This window comes from Haliaeetus albicilla, chromosome 11, assembly GCF_947461875.1.
Source record: "Haliaeetus albicilla chromosome 11, bHalAlb1.1, whole genome shotgun sequence".
NCBI classification, from domain to species: domain Eukaryota; kingdom Metazoa; phylum Chordata; class Aves; order Accipitriformes; family Accipitridae; genus Haliaeetus; species Haliaeetus albicilla.
Genome location: NC_091493.1, coordinates 43151757 through 43178290, shown reverse-complemented (window position 1 = coordinate 43178290; position 26534 = coordinate 43151757). Strand labels below are relative to the sequence as shown.

Here is a 26534-nt window from a genome sequence, read left to right as displayed (position 1 = left end):
CCATCCCGGGTCCCCCTACCCGGGCACCGTCCCTGAGGTACCGAGCGTTGACTCCACTCTGCACCCCTTACCACGGAGCTGCGATCAGCTACTCGACGCCCCGTAGGTGGAGGCGTTTGCCTATCATCCTCGTTAGCCAATAAGAGCCGCAACTCTCCCCAGGAAGGCGGGTTCAGCCACCTGTGCTGGAGGGGTGAATGCCGCTTAGTCTCCGCGCCCCTATAGGCTGCCTCACCTTCTCCTGCGCCAGCGATTGGTAGATTTTCCTGTCAATCAAATCCAACCACTTCAGCTAACAGGCGGGGCTTGTTGTCCTCTTCTGTCAGCCAGGTGCCACTCCAAGAGAGATGTGGCGGACGATTGGCCGCTCTACCTATCTATCATCACCACCTGCGCCTGCCATTCGCCTCTCAGCAAGGCGGTGTCCACCCCCTCTCGGAGGGGAAGCATCTCCTTGAATCTCATTGGAAGGGCATCCTGCCCATCAACCACCGGCGATCCAGCCCATTGGTTCACCGCACAGCAGGCGCGGTTTGTAGCCGGGTCCCCCGCGGCGGCTCATTCCCGGGCGGACCTCGGCGATTGGCGGTGGCGCCACAGGGAGGCGGGCGAAGGCGCGGAGGCGGCGCGTTGATTGGCTGAGGGGCGGGGCCCCCTGTCAGTCAGTGTCAGTCAGGGCGGCGGCGGCGGCGGCGGGTCCCCCCCCCCCCTCCATGGCAGCGGCGGGGCCCGCGGCGGCCGCGGCTCCCGCTCGGCTCCAAGCGGCGGTGGCGGCGGGGGGACGCCGCGGGCCCCCCCCTCGGAGGCAGCCGGCGGTCGCCATGGCAGCGCCTCGCAGGTAGGAGGGGCCGGGAGGAGCGGCCCGCCCCCTTCGGGGGGGGGGCTCCCTCCCTCAGGAATGGGGGGGGTGACCCCCCCCGGGGGGGGGCTATGGGGGGTGATCGGGGGTAATCACCCCATTAAGGCTAGGGGGGGAATTGGGGGTAACCCCCCCTCCCCGGGGTGAGGGGGTATTTGGGGGTGACCCCCCCCCGGGGGGGTATTGGGGGTAAAGCCCCCCTCTAGGCTATGAGGAGGGGGTGTCTATGGGGGTAATGCTGGGGGGGGTAATTTGGGGTAAATATTCTCCCCCTCTAGTCTATGGAGGGGGGACTAATTGGGGTTGCCACCCCCCCTCCCAGCTGGGGGGTAATTGGGCGTACCTCCCATGCTTTTGGGGGTACCCCCTCCATGGGGGGGGCATTGGGATAATCTTCCCCTTGGCTATGGGGGTAGCTGGGGGTAACCCCCCCCCAGGACTATAGGGTAACTGGAGGATTCTCCCCCCCAGGCTAAGGGGGTAAATGGGGGGTTTACCCCCCCCAGAAGAAACCACGGGGGTGCCCCCCACCATGCCACAGCATGGAGAATTCAGGGCTATATTGCGGAGGGGGGCATTGGGGGTACCCCACCACGCCATGGGGAGGCATTAGGGGTGCCCCCCCCATAGAGGAGGACATTGGGGGGGTGTCCCCCTATTCCCCTCCTTTATTGGGGCCCCCCACCATCGCAGCCTGCCGAGGGCTGTGCTCCTGTGTGCAAAGAGGGTGTTGTCCCTTGCTTCTTTTTCCCCGTAAAATAATGAGGTTTTGGTTAAAAAAAAAAGGAGAGGGGGAGTCTGCAGCAGGCAGCTGAGCTCCCCCCTATCACAGCCACGGTCCCTAAATGTCATTTATTGGGGAGGAGGGAGGCTTTTAACACCCCCCACACCTAGTCAATGCACAACCACCCTCTCCACCAGCATCCCTGTGCCCCCCATTCTTGGGGAGGAGGCTTGGGGGGGTCCCTGGATGCCCCCCAAAACACACACACACCCCCCCCGCAGCCGCCTAGAAGATGGAGCAACCACGGCCGCAGCCCCTGGAGCCACGGCTTTGTGCCGTCCCTGGCGCACCTCTCCTTTTGGGTTCAAACCTAGAGATTTTAGCTACGCTGGGACGACTCAGGTTTCCTATCAAATTACAGGTTTTTCCCCCAGATTCATCTTCCCTTTTTGATTTTTCCCCTTTTTCTGCTGGTTTTCCATCAATAGGGGCTTCACCAGCAGCGTTGCCAGCAATGTTTAATACCTGCTGCCACCAGCAGCCTGGATGGGGGGAAAAAAACCCACCCTATGTCGGTGAAAAATCCCAAAAGACCCCAAACCCTCCCAGTTTTGGGCACATTTCAACCAATTTAGGACTGCGCAAAACATAAAAATCACCACCCGAGTGGCATTTTGGGTAGTTTTTCCCCAAAAAGCCACGTTTGGAAATGCATTTTGGTGGCCAGCGTCGGGGGGGGGGGGCAGTTTCCTCGCTCTGTTTTGGTGCTGAATTCAATTTTCACCTGTTTTTGTGTGGGTTTTGGTCGGTTTTAAACCTGGTGGCATTTTGGTGGGATTTTAGCTTAAAATTTGCACCTGCTTCATCCCTGCTGGTGGCAAAACCCGCGATGTTTAAACCCATTTTTATCTATTTTCCTCCTCTTTCTGCAAACTGCAGATGTTGGTGAAGCTTGAGAAGGTCCCGCTGAAATATTTGTGGTTTAATATTTTTTTTTTCTTTATCTGGTTCCTTTTGCATGTTAATAATTGGGGTTTCTGGCAAATTGGTGGATTTTTCATGGTTTGTGTTCGATGTGAAGTCAACGTCGCTAGCCGGTGCCTCCAGAAATTGCTGCTGAAACTGGGGGTGAATCCCTGCGTTGATGAACTTTTAAGAGGCGGCGAAAGCAACACAGAAAAATTGCAGAAAGAGTTTGGAGACATGGCAAAAATGGTGCAAAAAAGACGCAAAACGGCATTGAGAGACACTGAGAAAACAGTGTAGAAAATACTGTGAAAACGGGGTGGGAAAGGTGCAAAACAGCACTGAGAGACGCTGCAAAAATGGGTGGAAAAGGCATAAACTGACACAGAAAAGGCATAAAAAGGGGCAGAAAAGGCACAAAACACCACAGAAACAGTATGAAGCTCCACTGAAAAGCTGCAAAAATGGGTTGAAAAAGCTACGAATCGGCAGATTTTAAGCGCAAAGGGGAAATTTTAACGTTTTCCTCCCAAAACACTCTGGCTCAAGGTCGGCATCTTGACATCCTGCTGAAATTGGGGTTTTTTTACAGCATTTTGATTGAGCAATGGTATTTTGGGGGAAAATGAGCGGATGTGACAGCGAGATGTGGGGACTTCGGGGACACATGGGGACCTTGAGGACTCTGCAGTACCCCGTCGCACCTGGAAAGTTATTTTTTATTAACCCACCATCACAAATGGGCTGAAATCGGGATTGTATGAGCCACTTTTTGGGCCAGTTTCCTAAAAACAGAGTCTAGGCACCATGGTGGCATTTCCAGGGCCATTTCCATCATTTTTTTCCCCAAATTTTCTCAGCACCATTGACAACCCCTTAGACTTTTTTTCCCTCCAAATTCAAGCATTTTCAGCAAATTTTGATACCCATCGCCCTGGAAAAAGCTCTTGGCATGACAGGAACCCCTGAAGGATGGCAGCCACCAGCTCCTTCCCTCCATGTTGGAAAATCAACAGGATTTCACCCCAAAAAACCCACTGAAAAATTTCAGCTTGCCTTTTCTCCTCTTTTCCCATTTCCACCTGTTTTTTATGGGTCTAATAAACAATATCGCCATCTGCCTACCTCATTTTTGGGTTGAAATCATGCATTTTGGCCATCCCATGCTCATCCACATGTGGTTGTTGCTTTCATTCCCCCCGCACACATCGACATGGAAATGAGCATTTTCCTAAAAAGCCATTTCAGGACGTTCTCGCAGCCCATTGAACCCTGACAGGTTGTGCTGCGGCCGCTGTTTGACTGGTAACTTATCATTTTGCAGCGAAGCCGCCGATGGCGCTCACTATTTTTTTTCATTAAAACAGTATTTTGGGAGACATCAGCCAGCAAGGTCTTGCAGGGAAATATTAATTATAGAAAATAAATTAACAGCTCTCCTGGAGACGAAGGCACTGCTGGACAAGCCCTGTCCCACGACGAGCAGCATGGGCCTGAATCAAATATAATCGAGGCTTTTTTTTCCCCTCCTTTATAAAATTTCCTGCTTAATAAGCAAATCTGCCTGATCCCGTTAACGATTGACCTGATTCTCCCCGCTTGCCCCGAAGCCGCTCTGTTAAATTTTGCTGGTTTTGGAAAACTGTTAACCAAACAGCAAGGGATTTTTGTTTTGCTCCACTGGCCAGTTTTTCCTCCCAAAAAAGGGGTTGGAAATGTGGCTTTTTGGTTAAAACTTCCCCAATTTATAGCTTAATCTGCACAGAGAGTAAACTAAGCCCAAATCAGGTAAATCACACAGTCACAGCGCATCCTTCAGGCGCTGCTGCTTTTTTTTTCTTTCCTCCACTTTCTTCATCCCATTTGGCCACAGGAGCGACTGAGGGTTCATTTTGCCAATCTTCAGCAGCATTTTTTTACCAAAAGGAAAGTTTTTCAGCCCAAAAAAGGCCAGAGCTGCCTTGAGGGATTCCAGTCCCTGTTCATCCTCCAGCAAATCCCCATCGGAGGCACCACTTGAACTTCTCTTTTTGCAGCACTCCTCAACCCATCATTTTCTACCCCATTTCTGCCAGTCCCTGCAGTCCCAAACTGGGACTCATTCTTCCCCAGGGAGGCATTTTTCCATAAAACACCACCAAAGTGGGCAAACTGGGCGACATCAACCCCTAAAGCACAGTGAGGACAGCTTTCTGTAAATCCTCTCTTCCAATATTGGCCTGTTCCTTCCCAAAATGAGGGTACATTGGGCTTAATTCCAGTTTTTAGGCTAATTTAATTCAACTAATTTAGGGCAAACACAGGACAATGTGCTTAGAACTAGCTTGACATGAAAACTGGGCTTAAATGGGATCCTTTTAGGGAATTAAGTGAATATCTTGGTAGGCTGCAAACCGAGCAATGCTCACATCCTGTTTTCTATCAGATTAGCTAAAATGGGGGGTTTTAAGAGATTTGAAGCAATGTGGTGAGGAGGAAAAGATGGAGGGTCACATCCCGCTCATGCTGGTGCTCGGCTTTCCAGGTGAGACCCTGAAATCCCCGCGGGCTCGGCACGCTGCCAGCCCCTGCCGCCATGGCATCGCCGGCCGTCAGCCCCGACTCGTCCTCCCACGAAGCCCTCTCCTCCGTCAACTCAGCACCGGCGTGTTCTCCCACCTCTGACTCGGAAAACCTCAGCCCCGACGAACTGGAGCTGCTGGCGAAGCTGGAGGAGCAAAATCGGTGAGTGCCAACAGATATCTGCCCCATTCGGCCTTTTTATCGTCCTTTTTTTTCAAGTATGTCCCTTAAAATCAAAGACGCTGGACAACAATGAGCCATTTCCCCCAAGCATTGCTCCAGCCGGGATAAAAACACTCCAGTTTCTTATTTTCAGGGTTATATTTTTCTCTTTGAAAGCAGCAGGGTTTGCTCATTCAGGCAGGCAAAGGGGATTTCTGGAAGGAGGCAGCTGTTTGGAAATAATAAACCCACCCACTTCGGTGGTGGGTTTTAAACCTGCTCTTGACAGGAAATGAGCCCTGAGGCTCACTTTGCCGAAATACTGGGCAAAAAGCTCCATCCCTGGCATTAAACTGGTGTTAAAATCAAGCCCTAAAATGCAAATTTCCTTGCAAAGCCATTTTTAAGCAAATTTACTTTGGAAGAAAAACATTGGAAATCTGTTTTTTAAGCAAATTCATTAAAGAAACCATCCCCAGGCAACTGTCAGCATCTGGCCGGGGCAAATAGCCCATCCAGGTGCTGTTCTGGGGTGGTTTGGGGGAATATCTCCTCCTTTGGGGTGGTTTTGGGGGAATATCTGCTTATTTGGGGTGCTCTGGGGAGAATCTCTCTTCTTTTGGCATGGTTTTGGGGGAATCTCTCCTCCTTTGGGTTTTTTGGGGGAGAATATCTTCTTTTTTGGGACTGTTTTGGGGGACTCTCTTGTCCTTTGTGGCTGTTTGGGGGAATATCTCCTCCTCTGGCACAGTTTTCAGGGAATATCTCCTTCTTTGGGGCATTTTGGGGGAATATCTGCTGTTTGAGGGGAATCTCTCGTCTTTTAGCACAATTTTGGGGGAATCTCTTCTCCTTGGGGGCTGTTTTGGAGGAATATCTCCTCATTTGGGGCTGTTTTGGGGGAGTATCTCCTTTTTCGGGACCATTTTGGGGGAATCTCTTCTCCTTGGGGGCTGTTTTGGAGGAATATCTCCTCGTTTGGGGCAGTTTTGGGGGCTGTCTCCTCCTTTGGGGCTTTTTTGGGGCTATCTTGGTCTCTCGCAGGCTACTGGAGGCTGACTCCAAGTCAATGCGCTCCATGAACGGCTCACGAAGGAACAGCGGCTCCTCCTTGGTCTCCAGCTCCTCAGCCTCCTCCAACCTCAGCCACCTTGAGGAGGACACCTGGATCCTCTGGGGCCGCATCGTCAACGAGTGGGACGAGTGGCGGAAGAAGAAAGAGAAGCTGCTGAAGGTGAGGAAACTGCTTTATTTTAAACTCTATTTTAACCCCGCTGCAAAAATCTGCAGCATCAGCATGACCTTCCCTGTGCCAGGACAGGACGATGTCTCCCCATCCACAAGGAGCTTCCGCATCTTCTTGAAACCCATTTTCTCAGGCCTTTGCTCCATTTTTGCACAGGAGCTCATCCGCAAAGGGATCCCCCACCACTTCCGTGCCATCGTCTGGCAGCTGCTCTGCAGTGCCACTGACATGCCCGTCAAAAACCAATACTCAGAGCTGCTCAAGATGTCCTCTCCCTGTGAGAAGCTCATCCGACGGGATATCGCCCGTACCTACCCGGAGCACGAGTTCTTCAAGGGACAGGACAGTCTGGGCCAGGAGGTGCTCTTCAATGTCATGAAGGTAATGTCTTTCCTCGAACATCAATGGATCTTGGCCATAGCCCAGACACTGCTTTGGGTTTTGAAGCTGTTTTAAGTGGATATTAATTTTTGATGGGTTTGGTTTCCACCACAAACTCCTGGAACCATCACTTCTTGCAGCGTGACAGGTCTTTCCTTGCAAAGCGACCTCATTCCCCAGACCTCATTTTTCCTGTTGAGTTGTACTCTGAATTAAGAAACAAATAGTTGAGTATTTGGGGGTCTAAATTCAAGTTTGCAGCAACATCATGCTCACAGGAGGTGTTGTCAACCAAAACAAAGCTATTTTTGATGTCATGGTCAAGGCTTCCCTCCACTGTTGGCCTCCCACAGCAAGCAGGGATGGTGGCCCTGCGAATCCCCCTGCTCACACGTATATTTATTTTGAATTTTTTTCCTCCTTCCAGGCCTATTCACTGGTGGATCGGGAGGTCGGATACTGCCAGGGTAGCGCCTTCATCGTGGGACTGCTGCTAATGCAGGTTTGTGATGACTCCGGGGCGAGGAGGGGCTGCCGATGGGTTTTCAACACCCTCCAGAGACATGGTAGAATGGGGTTGGGAAATGGGAGCCTTTTTCTTGATCCTCAGGAGCAAAATGGGCTCATTTCCACCATCCCACTTACTCCTGATGGGTTTAAAATCCCCCATTCGCATTTCCCTTCACCCAGGGGCGGGTTCTGGCACGTCCCATCCCATCACCTAATGGGAAGAGGCTCCGCATCTGGAGCTGCCAGCAGAGATTCAAGAGGGAATTCATGTCCCTTTGGGTCTCCAGATGCCTGAGGAGGAGGCCTTCTGTGTGTTCGTGAGGCTGATGCAGGAATACCGCTTACGGGAGCTCTTCAAACCCAGTATGGCTGAGCTGGGGCTCTGCATCTACCAGTTTGAGTACATGTTGCAGGTAGGCACCACCTCACGCCCCCCAGAACTCTCAGGGTGGCAAGAACCGGTGGGTGGATCTGGGGGACAAGGACAGGGAGAGGTAGGAGTGAGGTGGCAGCTTTTGGGGGAAATGGGTTCTTCCAATGGAGCTCGTGTCCAGCGACACAGATCCTGGGGATGTCTATGAGATGCTCTGAGGACTATCCATGATTTTTCAAGGGGGACATCAGTGAGTCCCCAAGAATGTCCACAACATATGCTGGGGGCATCCATGAGACCCCAGGACAACTCCATGAGGTGCCCCAGGCACCATCCGTGAGATCCTGGGGCCCACCAGTGAGACACCCAAAGGAACTGGCCACGAGACACCCCAGGAACCATCCACAAGATCCCCTGAGGGACATCCATGAGCCCCTGGTGACCATCCAGGAGCCCCCCCCCACCAGGAGACCTTCCATGAGACCCCCACAAGATCTCGTGGACCTGTTCAAACCTCAACAGCCATGAATGACCCCTAAAAACATTCACCATTCCTTGTTTCTCTTCATTTCCCCCATTTCTCACATCCAGGAGCAGCTACCGGAGCTGAACATCCACTTCCGCTCACAGAGCTTTCTCACCTCCATGTACGCCTCGTCCTGGTTCCTCACCCTCTTCCTCACCACCTTCCCTCTTCCTGTGGCCACACGTGTCTTCGATATCTTCATGTATGAGGTAACGGGGCCGCGGCCAACACCATAAATCACAAAGGGACCACAACCACATTTTCCACTTGGATGTGGAAATGTTCTCCCCATGCCAGCTGGTTTGGTTTTGGGGAGAAAAACCCCAAACCCCGGGTGGGAAAGGTGATGGCGTGGGGTCAAGCATGGACCCTTCCCGCAGGGGCTGGAGATCGTCTTCCGTGTGGGGATGGCGCTGCTGCAGTTCAACCAGGCCGAGCTCGTCCAGCTCGACATGGAGGGCATGTCCCAGGTACGTGCCCATGGACATGGGACATGTTTTGGGGTGGATTTGTCCAACAGGATGTATTTGGGGACAGATTTGTCCAATGGTACATGTTTTGGGGTGGATTTAAGCAACAGGACGTGTTTTGGGCTGGATTTAGGCAACAGGACATATTTTGGGGTGGATTTGTACAACAGGGCATCCAAGGGGATGTATTTTTGGGCAGATTTGTCCAAGGGCACGTAGTTTGGGGCAGATTTAGCCCCACATTTAGTATTTTCGGGCAGGTTTTTCCCAACTGGATGTGTTTGTGGACCAGTTTATGCAACAGGCCATATTTTGTGGTGGATTTGTGCAATGGGTTGTATTTTAGGTTTACATGATGGGCCATATTTTGGGGGTGGTTTATGCAATAAGTTGTATTTTGGGGTGAATTTACGCAACAAGGGTGTGTTTTGAGGCAGATTTATGCAACAGGCCCTATTTTGGGGCTGGTTTTACCCAACGGACCCTACTTTGGGACTGGTTTACGTGATGGCCTGTATTTTGGGGCCATGTTTCATGGCTGGTTTCCGCACCTGCAGTACTTCCAGAAGGTGATCCCACACCAGTTCGACAGTTGCCCCGACAAGCTCATCCTCAGGGCCTTCCAGGTCAAGTACAACCCCAAGAAGATGAAGAGGTAAGAGGGGGAGATGGGTTCCTGCACTTGGATGGGGTCCCCCCAGCAGCCATGGGGCTCAGGGCCAGGGGGTCTGCTCCCCATCCTCGTGTCCCAGCCTGTCCCCATGTCCCGAGCAGGCTGGAGAAGGAGTACGCTGCCATCAAGAACAAAGAGATGGAGGAGCAGATCGAGATCAAGGTGAGACGGGTCAAGTGTTGGCATTCTGGGGCCGCTTGAGCCATCCTCATGGCCGCTTGGCCCATCCCTGGGGCCAGTTGAGCTCTCCTGACATGGTGTAGCCCATCCCTGGGGCCATCTAAGCCATCCCGGGACCACTTTGGCTCATCCCAGGGTCACTTGACCCATTCCCAGAGCCGTTTGAGCCATCCTGGGATGGCTTAGCCCTTCCCCACGGCCATTTAAGCCATCGCAGGGCCACTTTGACTCATCCCTGGGGTCACTTTGAGCCATCCTGGGGCCATGTAGCCCATTCCTGGGGCCACTTGAGCCATCTCAGGGTGGCTTAGCCTCTCCCTGGAACCACTTGACTTGTCCCTAGGGCCACTTGAGCCCTCCTGGGGCAGCTTAGCGCATCCCCAGGGCCATTTAAGTCATCCTGATGCCACTTTGACCTATCCCAAGGGCCATTTAAAGTGTCCCCAAGGCCACTTGACCTGTCACAGAGCAGTTTGAGCCATCCCAGGGCCACTTTCACCCATCCTTGGGGACGTTTAGCCCATCCCTGGGACCATCTAAGCCATGCTGGGGCCACCATGACCCATCCCATGGCCATTTAAGCTGCCCCCAGGGCCATGTAAGCCATCCCAGGGCCACTTTGTCCCATCTTCAGGGTTGTTTGAGCCATCCCAGGGCCATTTGACCCATACCCGAGGCCACTGGAGCCATTTGGGGACAGCTTAGCCTATGCCCGAGGTCACTTTACCTTGAGTCCCCCTGCCCCCAAGCTGTCCCCAGGGCCCAGGGCCCAAACCCACCCCAGGGCTGATTCCTCCCCATTTTTGCCCCCCAGCGCCTCCGCACCGAGAACCGCCTGCTGAAACAGCGCATTGAAACCCTGGAGAAGGTGAGCCCCACGTCTGGAACCCCAAAACCCCCCTGGGAGCACCCCAAAACCCCGCTGGGGGCATCCAAACCCCCTGGGGGCACCCAAACCCCCCCGGAGCACCCAAAATGTCCCCCGGAGCACCCCAAACTCCCCTGAGGCACCTATACCACCACTGCCCAGAGATCATGGCACCCATGGGTGCAACCCTGTAACCTCCAGCACCCCTTTTATGGGCCACACCCCCAAAATCTCCCCTCCCAGCACCATTTTGGAGCAGAAATAGGACATTTAAGTCCAGCGAGTGCCTGCTTCATCATTTTTCCACACAAAGTCTCCCTCCAGGAGGTGGGAAATGCTCCGGTTTAGTGCAAAACACCACCATCACTGTGTTTTTCCCCCGGCATGGAGGGAAAAGAGCTAAAATCCTTGGAAAACACTCCAAAACGGGAACCGATGATGCGCGGGAAGGTTGCCGGGTGCCTCCGCTTCGTGGCTTCTCTCGCTGCCTCCGTCTCCTTCGTTTATCTTGTTATGTCTCTCCTCTCTTTCTCTCTCTTCTCCGCTGGCGGCCGCAGGAGAGCGCGGCTCTCGCCGACAGGCTCATCCAGGTAGCGTCAAAAATAGCTATTTTTCTCTTTTCTGCTGCGTTTTAACCCTTTTCTTCCCCCTTTTGCTTCCCAGCCCGCCTGCGTCTGGCTCGTTTGGGGAAGATTTGCCCTTTTTCCTGCTTTTCCGGAGGCTCCCGTGCACCTTCCCCGCTTTGGAGGGTGGGGGGGGAAGGAGGATATGGGGGGCGGTTGGTGAAAATGGGGGGTTTTGGCCCATTTTGGGGCTCAGTGGAAAGTGGGGGGTGGCGCGGTGGCATATGGGGGTGGGGTTTGGCCAAGATGGGGTAAAAGCTGCCATTTTGATGAGTTTGACCAAAATAGGTGGATTTTGAGCGGAAGGTCATGGGTTGTGGGGTGAAAGCGGCTCAGAGGGGACAAAATGTCCCTGGAGGTCGCCACAGGGCAGCTGTCACCTCCTTGTCCTTGATGTCACCTGCTGTGGGGCTGGTGTCACCCCCCAGGGCTGGCGTCACCCCCTTCATTCCCAATGTCACCCCCCTTGTCCCCAGTGTCACCCATTACAAGGCTGGTGTCACCCACCACAGGGCCAGCATCACTCTGGTGTCACCCCCTCGTCCCTGCTGTCACCCTCTGCGGAGGGGGCTGGCGTCACCCCCTCATTGCTGGCATCACCCCCTTGTCCCCAGTGTCATTCCCTTGTCCCCAGCCTCACCCACTGTGGGACTGGCGTCACTCCTCATCCCTGGTGTCACCCCCTCATCCCCAGCATCACCCCGTGTCCCCAGCATCACCTCATGTCCCCAGCATCACCCCCTTGTCCCCACCACCCCTCCACTGCCACCACACCCCTCCCAGTGACACGCTGCGGGGAGGAGAACCGGTCATGCCATGCCATGGTGGTGACACGTCCCCGCTGTCCCCAGGGCCAAGTGACACGGGCACAGGAGGCAGAGGAGAACTACATCATCAAGCGGGAACTGGCGGTGGTGAAGCAACGCTGCACCTCGGCCACCGAGAACCTGCAGCGTGCCCAGACCACCATCCGGCAGCTGCAGGACCAGCAGGTTGGTGTCCCCAAATTGTCCCCAGATGTCCCCAAGCGTGCCCATTGCCCCCACACATCCCCCTTTCAATTCGCGCCCTGCTGCAGCCCGGATTTGGGTACGGGTCGTGGGTGCCACTGCCGTGGGCAAGGCAGGGACAGGCGTTGTGCCCCATGGGTGACACATTTGGGACGGTGGCAGGGGAACCCACGCTTCAGCGAGGAGTTTGTCACCCACCTGGAGACAGAGCTGGAGCAGTCGCGGCTGCGGGAGAGTGAGACCCTCAGCGCCCTTAAGGAGATGCAGGATAAAGTCCTCGACATGGAGAAGGTGATGGGGACAGCTCGCGGGTGTCATGCTGGTGGCCCTAGGGACAGGGATGGTCCCACGAGTGGCCCTGGGGAGTGTCACACAAGTGGTCTTGGGGACAGGGTCTGTCACACAAGGGGCCTTGGGGGGTCCTGGACCTGGTGTCCCCTGTCCCTGGGGATCCCCTGTGCCACATGTCCCTGGGGGATCCTTGGTCCCCAGTGTCCTCCATCATCTCCCCCAACACCTTATGAGTGTCCCCACCTCCACCTGGCAGAGGGGGACAAGCCCCCAGTGCCACCACCCTGGGATTTCCCTACCAATGACCGGTGCCACCACCCCAAGGTGTCCCCGATGACATCCAGTGACACTCCCTTGGGATTGTCCCTGCCCTGGGCTGTCCCCACTGATAATCTGATGTCCCCGCCCTGGGTTGCCCCCACCCCTGGGTGTCCCCACTGATGTCCCCTGTGTCCCCACAGAGGAACAGCCTGCTGCCGGACGAGGACAACGTGGTGCGGCTGCAGGAGGAGCTGCAGGCGCTGGCACTGCGTGAGGCCGAGGCCGTCAAGTCGCTGACGGAGCTGCAGCAGCAGGTGAAGGACCTCAGTGACAGCTGGCAGGTAAGGACCCGGATGCCTGGGTGCCCCCCTGGATGCCTGGGTCCCTTCTCGATGCCTGGGTCCCTCCCAGACACTTGGGTCACCCCCCAGACGCCTGGGTCCCCTCCCAGCCACCTGGGTCCCTTCCCGGTCACCTGAGTCCCTTGTCCTGACACTGGGTCCCCTCCTGGCCACCAGGTTCCCTCACCTTGACACCCGGGTCCCTCCTGGGTCCCCTCCTGGCCACCTGGGTTCCTTGTCCCCACATATGGGTCCCTTCCGGGCCACCTGGATCCCTTGTCCTGATGCCTGGGTCCCCTCCCAGCCACCTGGGTCCCCTCCTGGTCATCTGGGTCCCTTGTCCTGACACTGGGTCCCCTCCTGGCCACCAGGTTCCCTCACCTTGACACCCGGGTCCCTCCTGGGTCCCCTCCTGGCCACCTGGGTTCCTTGTCCCCACATATGGGTCCCTTCTGGGCCACCTGGATCCCTTGTCCTGATGCCTGGGTCCCCTCCTATCCACCTGGGTCCCCTCCTGGTCATCTGGGTCCCTCATCCCAATGCCTCCGTCCCCTCCCATCCACCTAGGTCCCTCACCCTGCCACCCAGGTCCCTTGTTCCGACATCTAGGTCCCTTCCTGGCCACCTGGGTCCCTTGTCCTGACACCAGGTCCCCTCCCAGACACATGGGTCCCCTCCTGGCCACCTAGGTCCCTTGTTCCAACATCTGGGTCTCCCCTGTCCACCTGGGTGCCCTCCTGTCCACCTGGGTCCCTTGTCCCAACACCCATGTCCCCTCCCTGCCATCTGTATCCCTCGTCCCAACGCCTCTGTCCCTTCCTGTCCACCCGGGTCCCTCACCCTGCCACCCCGGGGTCCCCACGGGGGCCACCCGGGTCCCCCCATCCACCTGGCGGGTGCCTGATGGGTGCGGGGTGCAGGCGGGCCGGGCGGGCGGGCGCTGGAAGGAGTCCCCGCGGCGGAGCAACGCCAACGCGCTGCAAGAGGCCGTGGTGGCGGCGCGGCTGCGGGAGGCCCAGGCCCAGGCCGAGCTGCGGGCGCTGCGCCAGCGGGTGCTGCAGCTCGAGACGCAGGTCAGAGCCTGGGCCGCATCCTGACGGGGGGCTGGGGGGGGGGGGGCTGAACTGGGGGGTACGGGGCCTAGGGTTGCTGAACCTGGGGGGTGCTGGCGTTGTGGGTGCTGGACTAGGGGTGCTGGTTCCATGGGTGCTGGGAACACCCAGGGCCAGATCCAGGCAGAGCAGAGCTGTGCGGAGCTATGGGAGCTGGGGGGTGGGAGGGGGGCAGGGGGGGTGACAGCGACCGGGGAGAGGGTGGTGACAGTCCTGTCCCCTCCCTGCAGGGCCAGATCCAGCGCACGGTGCTGGGCCGGGCGGAGCAGACCTGCGCGGGGCTGCGGGAGCAGCTGCGGCTGGCGGCGGCGCAGAGCAAGGGGCTGCAGGCGCAGCTCAGCGAGAGCCACCGCAAACATGCTGAGGCCCAGTGCAAGGTGGGATGCTTGGGGACACCTTGGGGACAACCCCGAGCCCTCCTCTGTCACCTCCCTGGGGGCACCCGTGGGTGCTCACCATCCCCTCCCCAGGAGTATCTCTGTCCCCTCCCCTGGGGCACCCACAGACCCTCCTCAGGGGCACCCGCAGACCCTCCCTTGTCCCCTCCTGGTGGGGACACGGCTGTCCCCTCACCAGGGACACCAACAGCCTTTCCCCTGGGGTCACCGTGTCCACTTCTGGAGGGCCACCATGTCCCCTCCAATGGGGTCAATGTATCACCTCTGAGAGGGTCCCAATGTCACCTCCCACAGGGTCCCCATGTCCCCTCCAGCAGCATCCTATCACTCCCTCCAATGGTGTCCCCTTGTCTCCTCCACCAGGGTCCCCACGTCCCCTCAAAAGGGGTCAATGTGTCACCTCTGAGAGGGTCTCGATGTCCCCTCCCATGGTGTCCCCATATCCCCTCCAATGGGGTGCCAGTGTCCCCTCCCACAGGGTCCCCATGTCTCCTCCAACAGGAACCCCATGTCCCCTCCTGTGGGGTCCCAGTGTCCCCTCCTATAGTGTCCTCACGTCCCCTCCACCGGCCTTCCCTTGTCCCTGGGGACTTGGGGGGGGACTGGAGCCTCCCCTGGTTGGGCGGGGGTGACACAGGGGTGGCACTGGTGTGGCACCGGCTGACACGGATGTCCCCAGAGCAAGGAGGAGGTGATGGCAGTGCGGCTGCGCGAGGCCGACAGCATGGCAGCCCTGGCCGAGATGCGACAGCGCGTCGCCGAGCTGGAGATCCAGGTGAGCGGGGACGAGGGGATGGGGTGGAGGGGGACGAGGCGGGGGGGGAAACGGGGTGACAGGGTGACAGGAGGGGGACGGGCACCCGCTGACCCGCGCGCACCCGCAGAGGGAGGAGGGCATGATCCAGGGGCAGCTCAACCACTCGGACGCCGCCCAGTACATCCGCCAGCTCAAGGACCACATCGACGAGCTCAAGGCCGAGGTAAGGCGCCCATGGGTGCTGCAGCACCCACGTCCTGCGCTCACGGGTGCTGCAGGACCCCGTACCCTGCACCCACGGGTGCTGCAGGATCCCGTATGCTGCACCCATGGGTTCTTGGGGACCCACGTCCTGCACCCACGGGTGCTGGGAGACCTGTACTCTGCACCCGTGGGTGCTGTGGGACCCATGTCCTGCACCCACAAGTGCTGGGGGATCCATACCCTGCACCCACGGGTGCTGGGGGATCTGTACCCAGTACCCACGGGTGCTGGGGGATCCGTATCCTGCACCCACAGATGCTGTGGGATCTGTACCCTGCACCCACGGGTTCTGGGGTGACCCACATCCTGTACCCATGGGTGCTGTGGCACCCATGTCCTGCGCCCAGGGGTGCTGCAGGACCCTGTACCCTGCACCCACGGGTGCTGTGGGACCCACCTCCTGCACCCACAAGTGCTGGGGGATCCGTGCCCTGCACCCACGGGTGCTGGGGGACCTGTACCCTGCACCCATGGGTGCTGTGGGACCCCCATACAGGGTCCAGCACCCACACAATGTCTCAGGGACCCTTCCCTGGGGCGGGGGGTGACCCTGCCTACTGGGGACAGAGGACATCATCCCCTGTCTCTGGCATGGTGGGGGTCACCCCACACACACCGCCCCCCCGGGAAAGGGTCCCCGATGTCCCCAAGGCTAGGACGCATTGGGGACAGTCCCCGAGCAGGGCTGTGCTGGGCACTGGTGCCATCGGCGACGTCCCCGCAGAGCCACGTGGCACCGGGACAGCTGGTGACAATGTCTCTCCCCATCTCTCCTCCCTCCTCCCCTTCTCTGCTGTCCCTTGTCCCCCCTGTCCCCTCTCCTGTCCCTTTGTCCCCTCCTGTCCCCCACCCCTCTGCCTGTCTTGTCCTCCACCCGTCACCTGGTCCTTCCCTGTCTCTTTGTCCCTTGTCCCTGTCCCCTTGTCTTCAACACTGTCCCCATCCCCTCATCCCCTCTCCGTGTCCCCTCTTCCCCCATCCATGTCCCCTTGTCCCCGTTCCCTTGTCCCCCATCCCCTTCTTCCCTGTCCCATTCCCCACATGCCCTCGTCCCTTGTCCCCTTGTCCCTGTCCCCATCTCCTTGTCCCCTGTCCCATCCCCTGTCCCCTTATCCCCACCTCTCTGTTCCCTGTCCCCATGTCCCCTTGTCCCCATCCCTTTGTCCCTGTCCCCTTGACCCCATCCCTATCCTTTTGTTCCCTGTCCCCTTATCCCATGTCCCCTTGTCACTCATCCCCTTGTCTCATCACCCATCACGGTCCCATGTCCCTTGTCCCTGTCCCCTTGTCCCCGTCCCTTTGTCCCCATCCCCTTGTCCCCCGTCCCCTCGGCCCCATCCCTATTCCCTTGTTCCCTGTCCCCTTGTCCCCTATCCCCTTGTCCCATCACCTATCGCGTTCCCATGTCCCTTGTCCCCTGTCCCTCTCTCCTCATCCCCATCCTTTTGTCCCATCACCTGTCGTGTTCCCATGTCCCTTGTCCCCTGTCCCCTTGTCCCCTGTCCCCGCAGATCCGGCTGCTGCGGGGGCCGCTGGCCTTCGGGGCGGTGGGGCTGGGGACACGCCTGGGGGACGAGGACTCGCTGGGTTCCTCCGACGAGGAGCTGCCACCCTTCGCCCTGACCCACGGGGACATCGGGGACCTCGGGGACCTCGGGGACATGGGGGACAGCAGCGACAGCGAGACCGAGGGGGCACCTACGGCACCGTGACCCGCGGGGACATCGGGGACGTGGGGGACAACAGCGACCAGCGAGATCGAGGGGGGCACCCATAGCGCCCTGATCCACGGGGACGTTGGGGGAACGTTGGGAACGTGGGGAACAGCGGTGACGGTGAGCCCAAGGGGCCACCCCGGGGACCCTGACCTGTGGGGACATCGGGGACCCGCCAGCCCCACGGCACCCTGGGGGCACCCGGGGGACATTGAGGGTCCCCCGGGGGATGCTGAGGACACCCACGGCACCCAGCAGAGACTGAGGGACACCCAGAGGACACTAAGGGACACCCGTGGGTCCCAGGGGACACTGAGGGGCACCCGGGGGACACCCAGAGGACACTGAGGGACACCCAGAGGACACTTGGGGACAGCCAGAGGACACTAAGGGACACCCACAACACCCAGGGGACACCCGTGGGCCCCACAGCACCCCAGGGCAGGATCTGGCGGGGGGAGGGGGGGGAGGTCAAGGTCTTGGGCCTGGGGGTGCCCCGAGCTCCCAGCAGGACCCCAAGCACGGCCGGATCCTGCACACGGAGGGATCCCGGGGCACCGCTGGATTCCTGAACGGCTGGATCCTGGGGCACCGCTGGATCCCTGGACAGCCAGATCCTGCACATGGAGGGGATCCTGGGGCACTGCTGGATCCTGGGGCAGCACTGGATCCCTGAGTGGCTGGAACCTGCACACACAGGGATCCCAGGACACTGCTGGATTCCTGAATGGCCAGATCCTGCACACACAGGGATCCCAGGACACCGCTGGATTCCTGAATGGCCAGATCCTGCACACACAGGGATCCCAGGACACCGCTGGATTCCTGAACAGCCAGATCCTGTGCAGAGATGGATCCCAAGACACTGCTGGATCCCTGAACAGCCAGATCCTGCACACAGAGGGATCCCAGGACACCGCTGGATTCCTCAACAGCCAGATCCTGCACACAGAGGGATCCCAGGGCACCACTGGATCCCTGAAAGGCCGGATCCTGCACACAGAGGGATCCCAGGACACAACTGGATTCCTGAACGGCCAGATCCTGCGCACTGCTGGATGCTGGGGCACTGCTGGATCTCTGAATGGCCGGATCCTGCGCACCAAGGGATCCCAGAATACCACTGGATCTCCGAGTGGCTGGATCCTGCACACAGGCAGACCCTGGGACATGATGGGACCCCCAGGACACAGCCCAAGGCCAGATCCTGGATCCAGCCGGATCCTGGGACACGGCCGGATCCTGGATCCAGTGGCCCCCTGGATGCAGTGGGACACCCCCTCCAACCCTGACACCCCCCCCAAGGACATGGCCAGATCCTGCACACCCCCAGCCCACCCCCCCAAATCCCCAGGACACGGCTGGATCCTGCACACGGAGGGATCCTGGATATGGTGCGATCCCAGACAGTGGCTGGATCCTGGATCCAGCCAACACAACCCCAAAAAAAACGCTGAGCCCCCGGCCAGATCCTGGACATGGCGGGGGGACAACGACACCCCTGGTACAGCCAGCGGCAGGGCCGGATCCTGGACATTTTGGGGGGGGGACACGACCCTGACATGGCCTGGCCCAGGAAAGGGACGGATCCTGCACCCCCCCACAATCCCCCCCATCGCTGTTTATATCCTGTACAGAGAAATACAGACGCTGTGGAACAACGGGACCCCAAAAAGCCTCAAATTTACCCCCAAAAAATCTGTTGGGAGCCCAAAATCCCTGTAATTTGCCTACCCCAAAAAAATTACTGGAACCCCGAAATCCCTGAGACTGGTCCCAAAATGGGGCTCCAAAAAGCCTCAAATTCACCAGAAAAAAATCAGCTGAGATGCCCAAAATCCCTGAGATTGGCCCCAAAACTCCTAAAATTCACCCCCCCCAAAAAATCTGGGGGCCCCAAGTCCCTGAGACTGGCTCCAAAATGGCCCCCTGGGACCCCAAAACTCCAGGAATTCACCCCCCAAAAATCTGCTGGGACCCCCAAAACTCTGGAATTTGCCCCCCTGAAAGTATACTGGGGCCCCCAAATTCCTGAGTTTGGCCCCAGAATCCCAAGACTTCCCCCCCAAAAAATTCCTGGGACCCCAAAATCCCTGAGACTGGCCCCAAAATGGCTCCCCTGGGACCCCAAAACCCCAGGAATCCACCCCAAATAAATCTGCTGGGACCCCCAAAATCCCTGGAATTTGCCCCCCCCAAATTACCGGGACCCCCAAATCCCTGAGACTGGTCCCCAAATGGCCCCCTGGGACCCCAAAACCCCTGGAATTCACCCCAAAGTAGCCTGCCCCCCCAAGGGGACCCCAGTAACCACACAGGGGGGTTCAGCAGCACCTTTATTTGCCCCCCCCCGCCCCTGGGAAAGAGGGGGGGTCCCTGGGGGGACTCGGGCAATTGGGGGGGTCCTGGGTGGGGGTTCCCGGGCTCAGGGTGCTGCCAGGGGGGTCCTGGCTGGAGGCGGCTTCGGGTCGGTGGTCCTGAGCTGGGGGGGAGCAGGAAGAGGCTGGTGCCCCCCCACCATACCCACCAGTGCTCCCAGTTACCCTCTGTTCCCCTCCACAATGCTCCCAGAATCCCTCTCCAGTGCCCCCCCCCAGTACTCACAGTATCCCCTGTGCCATCCCCAGTGCCCCCCCAGTGTTTCCACTTCCCCTCCCCATCCCTCCCAGTGCCCCAGCATCCTCCCAGTTACCCCATTCCCCCCCTCCGCAGTGTTCCCAGTATCCCTTTCCAGTGCCCTCCCTGGTATTCCCAGTATCCCCCGTGCCCCCCAGTATTACCAGTTACACCCCCCCCCCAGTGCCCCCTCTTGAGCTCCCAGTGCCCCAAGTTACCTCCCAGTCCCCCCCCATCCCTCCCAGTACTCCCTTCCCAGTGTTCCCAGTATCCCCCAGCCCTCCCCTACCTGGCCCCCTGCGGGCTGGGGGGCAGCACTGGAGCTGGGGGGAGCCGGGGGGGTCCGGGGGGCAGCTGAGGAAGGGCGGGGGGGGGGCGTCAGCAATGAGGGGGGGGGCAGCACAGATTGGGGGGGCGGGTGGATTGGGGGGGCAGGCTGGGGGGGCAAGGTGGATTTAGGGGTGGGGGGGCTTTGGGGGGGTACTGGGTGGATTGGGGGGGTCCTTGGTTAGGAATGGGGGGGGTAAGGGAGTCCAAGGTGGATTGGGGGGGGTTAAAGAGGATGTTTGGGGGGGGGGACAGCCCGGGGGGGGGTAGTCCCAGTGGGGTGTCTGGGGGGGTCCTCAATGATGGGGGTCCCGGGGGGGGTAGGGTATCATTTGGGGGGGGGGTATCCCTGTGGGAGGGGTCCGGGGGGGTAATCCCCACCGGGCATCCCCCTGGGGGGAGTGATTGTGTCCATTGGGAGAGAGGGGTTATTTGGGGGGGGGGGAGTCACCGGGGGGGGTCCCCTCACCTGTGCGGCCGTGGACGAACCAGAGCCCCCCCGCCAGGGCCGCCCCCACCACGAAGGCCCCGAAGGAAACAGCGGCCACGGCCCCGGGGGGCACAGCGGGTTCTGGGGGGGGGGGCAAGGTCAGGGGGACCCCGGCATCCGGGACACCCCCCCCAAACCTCCCTGCCCCCCCCCGGAGGGGGACACCCAGGTGTCTGGGTGCCCCCCCCCCCCAAAAAAAATATTGAACACTCACCCGTGAGGGGGGGCCGGGGCCGGTCCCTTTGGGGGGGCGGGGGGAGTCGCAGAAGGGGGGGGGGGCGGTGGGAACGGCACCGGGGGGGCACCTGGGGGGGGGAGGCGGTTATGGGGGGGGGTCACGGGGAAGGGAAACCGGGGATGGGGTGTCCCTACTGTTGGGGGGAGGGGGAAATTGGGAGGGGGGGTCTGTTGGGGGGGGGCGACTCGGTTTGGGGCGCTGGTTGTGGGTTCTTGGGGGGGGTCCCGGTTGCAGGTTCCCAGGGGGATTCCGGGGTGGGGGGGTCCCAGTTTGGGGGTCCCTGTCCCGGAGGGTCCCGGTTAAGGGGGAGAGTCTCGCTCGGGGGGGGTTCCCGTGGTTCCCAGGGGGTCCTGGTCGAAGGGTCCCGGGGTTGGGGGGACCTGGGGGTTGGGGAGGGTCCCGGGGGTTGGGGGTCCCCGGGGGGGTCCCGGGGTTTGGGGGTCCGGGGCGGGGTGTCCGTGTTTGGGGGTCCCGGGGTTTGGGGGTCCCCGGGGGGGTCCCGGGGTTTGGGGGTCCGGGGGGGTGTCCGGGTTTGGGGCTCCCCGGGGGGGTCCCGGGGTTTGGGGGTGCCGGACCTGGCGCGGCGGTGCCAACGGGTCCGAGCGTCACCACGATGGGGCGGGTGACGGTGCGGAGGGAGCGGCCGCGGGCGGGGCCGGGGTGGGGCCGCGGGCGGGGCCGGGGGGCGGAGCCTGCCCCGGAGGCCCCGCCCCTCCGGCGGGGACAGGGCTCCGCCCGGCACTGGGCGAGGGGGGGCACCGCTTCACCTCCGTGCCGGTGCCCCCCAGTTCACCCCCCCCCTCCCAGTAACCCCCCCAAACTGGGACTGGCCGTACCCATTCCGCCCCACTCCCGGTGTCCTCCCCGGCCCCAGTTCCCCCCACAACTCCCCCCCGTCCCGCCCCCCCCCCCAGGGTCTTTTCCCGAGTCCCCCCCCCCTCCTCCCGGTACCGGGGACTGGCCGGGTCCGGTGTCCCCCCCCCCCGCTCCCCGGTCCCGTGTTGTGGTGTCCCCTGTTCCCGGTGTGTCCCCCGCCCGGTTCCCCCCCCCCAGCCCCGTACCGGCGGCAGCCCATCCCCGTGGCCTCGGCCCCCCCCGGCGCGGCAGAGGCGGAGGCGGCAGTGCAGGAACTGCAGCGGCTCCGGGAAACGGGGGGGCAGAAAAAAAGAGAGGAGCAACCTCCGTCTCCCCCCCCCCTCCGGATCCCCCCGGTCCCGCCACCACCGCCGCCGCCCCCGGAGCCGCGCAGCCCCCCCGCAACACCACGAGTGGGCGTGGGGGCGGGCTGGGACCGGGACCGGGACCGGGGAGGGGGGGGTCGGGGGGGCCCGGCGAGGAACGTGGAGACACGAAGCAACGGCGGAGGGAGAAACCCAGCCCGGGGGGGGCACGGGAGAGGGAGACCTGGAACGGGGCGGGGAGAAGGAGGTGGGAAGGGGGTCACCGGGGGGGGGGGTGATGGGGACCGGGGGGGGCACCGGGAGGGGGGTAGGGAGCCGGGGGGCGTGATGGGGTCCCGGGGGGGACGGGGACACCGGGGAGGGACGGGCGGTAACGGGGAGGATGGGGGGGGACGGGACACACAGACCGGGGGCACCGAGCATCATCGGGGGGGCATTGGAGGGACCGGGGGGGTGTCACTGGGGGGACACACGACACGGGGGACCCCCCCGTCCCCCCCCCGCACCTGCACGAAGACCCGCCCCCCCGCGGGAACCGTGCGCGGCCCCGGGGCGGGCGGGAACTCGGGGGAGGCCGAAACGTCCAGGCGGAGGCGGGGGGGGCCGGGGGGGCAGCTGGGCTGCGGCACCGGCCGGGCACACCAGTGACCCCCCCAGTGCTCCCAGTCACCCCCAGTGACACTCACACACATTCCCCCCTCCCAGTGCTCCCAGTTACTCCCCCCTCCCCGTGAACTTAGTCACCCCCCCAATGCACCCAGGGCCCCCCCCAGGGCTCCCAGTTATCCCTCTCAGTGCCCCCAGTTACTGCCGGGTGCTCCCAGTTACACCCCCCCAGTACTCTCAGTAACCCCCCAGTACTCCCAACTCCCCCCCCCCCAGTGCCCAGTTACCCCTTGGTGACCCTCCCGTGCTCCCAGTTACCCCCCCCGTACCCAGTTACTCCCCCCCGTATTCTCAGTAACCCCCCCATACCCAGTTACCCCCCCCAGTACTCCCAACTAGCCCCCCATACTCAGTTACCACCCCCCCCCCAGTACTCTCAGTAACCCCCCAGTACTCCCAACTACCCCCCCCCAGTACCCAGTTCCCCCTCGGTGACTCTCCAGTGCTCCCAGTTCCCCCCCAGTACCCAGTTCCCCCCTCCCCCCCCCAGTGCTCCCACTGCCCCCCACCCCACTCACCCCGGGCCGGTCCCCACTGCAGCGCGGCCTCGGGGGGCTGGGGGGCCCCCCCGGATCCTCAGTGTCACCCCACGGCCAGCCCGGGGGGGGCCCTGCGGATGGTGGCACGTCTGGGTGTCCCCCCCCGGACCCCTGGGTCCCCCCCCAGGCACCTGGGACCCCTCCCTGTCTCCTGTGTGTGTCCCCCGGACACCTAGCACCCCTCCATGTCCCCCCCAGGACACCTGGGTCCCCCTGTGACCCACCCCCAGACACTTAGGACCCCCCCATGTCCCTCCCCCAGACACCTGGGACCCCTCCCTGTCCCCCCCCCAGGACCCCCCCCGCCCCCCCACACCCACCTGCAGGACCCCCCCCGGGCAGCAGGAGGAGGAGGAGGAAGAGGGGGGGGCTCCAGCACACCGCCATGGCGGGGAGAGTGGGCTGCGGGGGGGGCCTCACGCGTGTCCCCGGGGCTCCCCAGGAGGTGGCAGGTCCCGCGGCTCGCGGCCGTGTCCCCAGCGCTGTCCCCGGGTCCCACCCACGCGTGGGAGGACCCCCCCCCGAGGCCACCATCTCCCCGGTAACACCCGCTCGGCCTTGGGCTGTGGGGACGTCACCCCGGGGAGGGACCCAGGCATGGGGGCACCCCCGCCTGTCCCTGATGTGTCCCCCCCCCGTGTCCCTGAAGTCCCCCCACGTCCCCACTGTCCCATTCCTCACGTCCCCGTGTCCCCAATGTCCCCATTTCCCCCCATAACCCTCCATAGCGTCCCCACTATCCCCCTGCCGTTCCCCCCAGCAATGTCCCCATCCCTGTCCTCCCCCACCTTCCTCTGTCCCCAGTGTCCCCAATGTCCCCCCGGACTCCCTGTATCCTCGTGTCCCCACTGTCCCCATCCCCGTCCTCCCATGTCTTCCTCTGTCCCCCATCTCCCAACATCCGCCGTGTCCCCATCTCCCTATCCCCCCCATGTCACCAGTGTCCCCCATCCCTGTCCTCCCATGTCCCCATCCCACTGTCGCCCATCATCCCGTCCCCGTGTCCCCCATCTTGATGTCCCCATCCTCCATCTTCCCGTGTCCACACCCCAATGTGTCCCCCTGTCCCCTCGATGTCCCATGACCCCCCCCAAACCCCCAACGTCCCCCAGAGCCTGACGCCGACGCGGCCCCTCGGGTTCCACATGCGCATTTATAATAATAATAATTATAATAATAATAATAATAATAATATAATAATAATAATGACGATAACGAGGGGGAGCCGCCGTCCGCGCCCACAATGCACTAAAACTGCACCTGCTGCCACCCTGGGGGACACGGGGGGACAGGGGGACACAGGCAGGGACCACGCACGAGGTGTCCCTGCGGCGGCCCCCGCGCCCTGTCCCCAGCCCTGATTGTCGCTGTGTGGCCTCGTGCCGGCCCCGTGTCACCGTCACGCAAGGGCCACCATCACCCCGGTGGCTTCCGTGGATGGCGTCCCCGTGCCGCGTCCCCACGTCGTCCCTCTGTGTCACGTCCCCGTGACGTGTCCCTGGGCCGCGGGCCCGTGGCGTCCCTACGTGCCACATCCGTGCCGTGTCCCTGGGCCGTGTCCCCACGGCATGTCCCCACAGCGTCCCTCTGCGCCACGTCCCCGAGCCATCTGTGCCACCGCTCCGTGTCATCCCTCGTGCCATGTCCCCACGCCGTGTCCCCAGGCCACCTCTCCATGTCTTCCTTCAGCGCCGTGTCCCCGTGTCACATCCTGGTGCCATCTCTGTGCCGCGTCCCCGTGTCACATCCCGGTGCCATCTCCGTGCCATCCCTCCATGTCACCTCTCTGCTGTGTCCCCACGTTGTCCCTCCGTGTCACGTCCCCACACTGGATCTCCATGTTGTCCCGTCCCACGTCTCTGCGCCGTGTCCTTGTGCCACATTCCCGTGCCATGTCACCGTGCCATCTCCCGTGCCACATGCCCATGTCACATCTCTGTGCCGTGTCACCGTGCCACCTCCATGCCACGTGCCAACATCACACCTCCGTGCCACGTCCCTGTGCCATCTCGTCGTCCCTCTGTGCCGTCTCTCCATGCCACGCCCCCGCAGTGTCCCCATGTTATCGTCCTCCGTCCCGTCACATCCGTGTGCCACATCCCCGTGCCATCTCCGTGCCCACATCCCCATGTCACATCCCTGTCACTTCCCCAAGCCGTGCCCCTGTGTCACATCCCTGCGCCGCATCCGTGTACCATGTTCCCGTGCCGCATGCCGTGTCCCCGTGCCACATCTGCACGCCACATCCCACTGTGCCATGTCCTGTGTCGCATCCCAGCGTGCCGCATCCCCATGTCACATCCCAGCGTGCCGCATCCCCGCACTGTGTCCCCAGATCACATCCCAGCGTGTCACGTCCTCGTGTCACGTCCTGGTGCCACATCCCGGTGACGTCCCTTGCCAGTGCCCCACCGCCAGGTCCTGTCCCCATCCCTGTCCCTACTCGGGGGACCCCACAACGGGGTTGGGGACGGGGACAGCAGCAGCCAAGCTCGGAAGCCGAGGAGCTGCTGGCCCCGGGGCAAACTGAGGCACGGGCCACCCGGAGGGGGGACATGGAAGGGACACGAGCGTCCCCCTGCCCCAGCATTGTAAGGGGGATAGGGACATCGGGGGGGACACATGGGGACACACGCAGATGCGCCAAGATGCGCCAGGAGACACTGGGACACGCTGGGATCCATGAGGACACATGCCAGGTTCCGCCAGGATGCACCAGGACATACTGGGACACACTGGAGACGTGCCAGGACATACTGGGACACACTGGAGACGTGCTGGGACAGGCCAGGACGTGCTGTCACACGTCAGGACACACTGGGATGTGCCGGGACACGTGGGGACACACTGGGACACACCAGGATGTCCTGGGACACACCGTGACAGGCTTGGACACGCTGTGACACGCCAGGGCGCACCGGGCCACGTCGGGACGTGGCAGGACACGCTGGACGCGCCAGGATGTGTCGTGCCGCGGGCGTCTGGGTGGCTGCCGGGGCACGCGGTGGCCGTCGCGGGCGTCACGGCCACCGCGGGTGTCACGGGAGGGCGTCACGGCCACGGTGGGCGTCACGGCTGGCGCGGGCGGGGGCGGGCGGCGGGTGCTACCTGGTGAAGAAGGGCAGGTGGTGCTGGCTGAGGCCACCGCCAGTGCGAGGGGACTCTGTCTTGGCCATGACATCCTTGAACCAGGAGGCCACATCCA

General features: G+C 61.2%; 3 protein-coding genes across 6 annotated transcripts in view; 1 reads left to right on the top strand and 2 right to left on the bottom strand.

Annotated features, from left to right (window-relative positions):
* Positions 1 to 667: 667 nt before the first annotated feature.
* On the top strand, positions 668 to 18933 carry EVI5L (ecotropic viral integration site 5 like). Of its 4 annotated transcripts, XM_069797539.1 has the most exons (20): positions 668 to 838; positions 5074 to 5273; positions 6318 to 6507; positions 6676 to 6900; positions 7328 to 7402; positions 7698 to 7823; positions 8375 to 8518; positions 8690 to 8779; positions 9337 to 9434; positions 9554 to 9614; positions 10447 to 10500; positions 11058 to 11090; positions 11975 to 12115; positions 12296 to 12424; positions 12886 to 13026; positions 13947 to 14099; positions 14369 to 14515; positions 15216 to 15311; positions 15421 to 15516; positions 17069 to 18933. In XM_069797539.1, exons 2-20 carry the CDS (start codon positions 5125 to 5127, stop codon positions 17267 to 17269), a joined length of 2349 nt encoding a protein of 782 aa, XP_069653640.1. In that variant the 5' UTR covers positions 668 to 838; positions 5074 to 5124; the 3' UTR covers positions 17270 to 18933. The 4 variants fall into 4 exon arrangements, with proteins under 4 accessions (XP_069653640.1, XP_069653641.1, XP_069653643.1 ...); XM_069797540.1 differs by lacking the exon at positions 11058 to 11090; XM_069797542.1 differs by lacking the exon at positions 15421 to 15516.
* Positions 18934 to 19608: 675 nt separating this feature from the next.
* On the bottom strand, positions 19609 to 23822 carry TGFBR3L (transforming growth factor beta receptor 3 like). Its single transcript, XM_069795722.1, has 9 exons — positions 23650 to 23822; positions 23309 to 23400; positions 22631 to 22744; positions 22174 to 22347; positions 22005 to 22139; positions 21519 to 21684; positions 20918 to 21010; positions 20685 to 20795; positions 19609 to 19754 (listed from the first exon to the last, which is right to left on the bottom strand). The coding sequence occupies exons 1-9, from the start codon at positions 23714 to 23716 to the stop codon at positions 19609 to 19611; spliced, it is 1098 nt and encodes a 365-aa protein (XP_069651823.1). The 5' UTR covers positions 23717 to 23822.
* Positions 23823 to 24463: 641 nt separating this feature from the next.
* MAP2K7 (mitogen-activated protein kinase kinase 7) overlaps positions 24464 to 26534 on the bottom strand; it is a 9041-nt gene continuing 6970 nt past the window's right edge. The window contains 1 exon segment of the mRNA XM_069795721.1: positions 24464 to 26534. Coding sequence (XP_069651822.1) covers positions 26434 to 26534 — 101 coding nt within the window. The 3' untranslated portion in view covers positions 24464 to 26433.

What these genes read in the sequence shown, in the direction of transcription:
- EVI5L (XM_069797539.1), top strand. Translation starts at nt 5,125, where the DNA reads ATGGCATCGCCGGCCGTCAGCCCCGACTCGTCCTCCCACGAAGCCCTC. An exon ending in TGGGACTGCTGCTAATGCAG is followed by an intron (nt 7,403 to 7,697) that starts GTTTGTGATGAC and finishes TTGGGTCTCCAG; the next exon opens with ATGCCTGAGGAGGAGGCCTT. An exon ending in GGCAGCTGCAGGACCAGCAG is followed by an intron (nt 12,116 to 12,295) that starts GTTGGTGTCCCC and finishes GGACGGTGGCAG; the next exon opens with GGGAACCCACGCTTCAGCGA.
- TGFBR3L (XM_069795722.1), bottom strand. Translation starts at nt 23,716, where the DNA reads ATGGCGGTGTGCTGGAGCCCCCCCCTCTTCCTCCTCCTCCTCCTGCTG. An exon ending in GCCCGGGGGGGGTCCTGCAG is followed by an intron (nt 23,401 to 23,649) that starts GTGGGTGTGGGG and finishes CACCATCCGCAG; the next exon opens with GGCCCCCCCCGGGCTGGCCG. An exon ending in CCCGGCCCCCCCTCACGGGT is followed by an intron (nt 20,796 to 20,917) that starts GAGTGTTCAATA and finishes TGACCTTGCCCC; the next exon opens with CCCCCCCAGAACCCGCTGTG.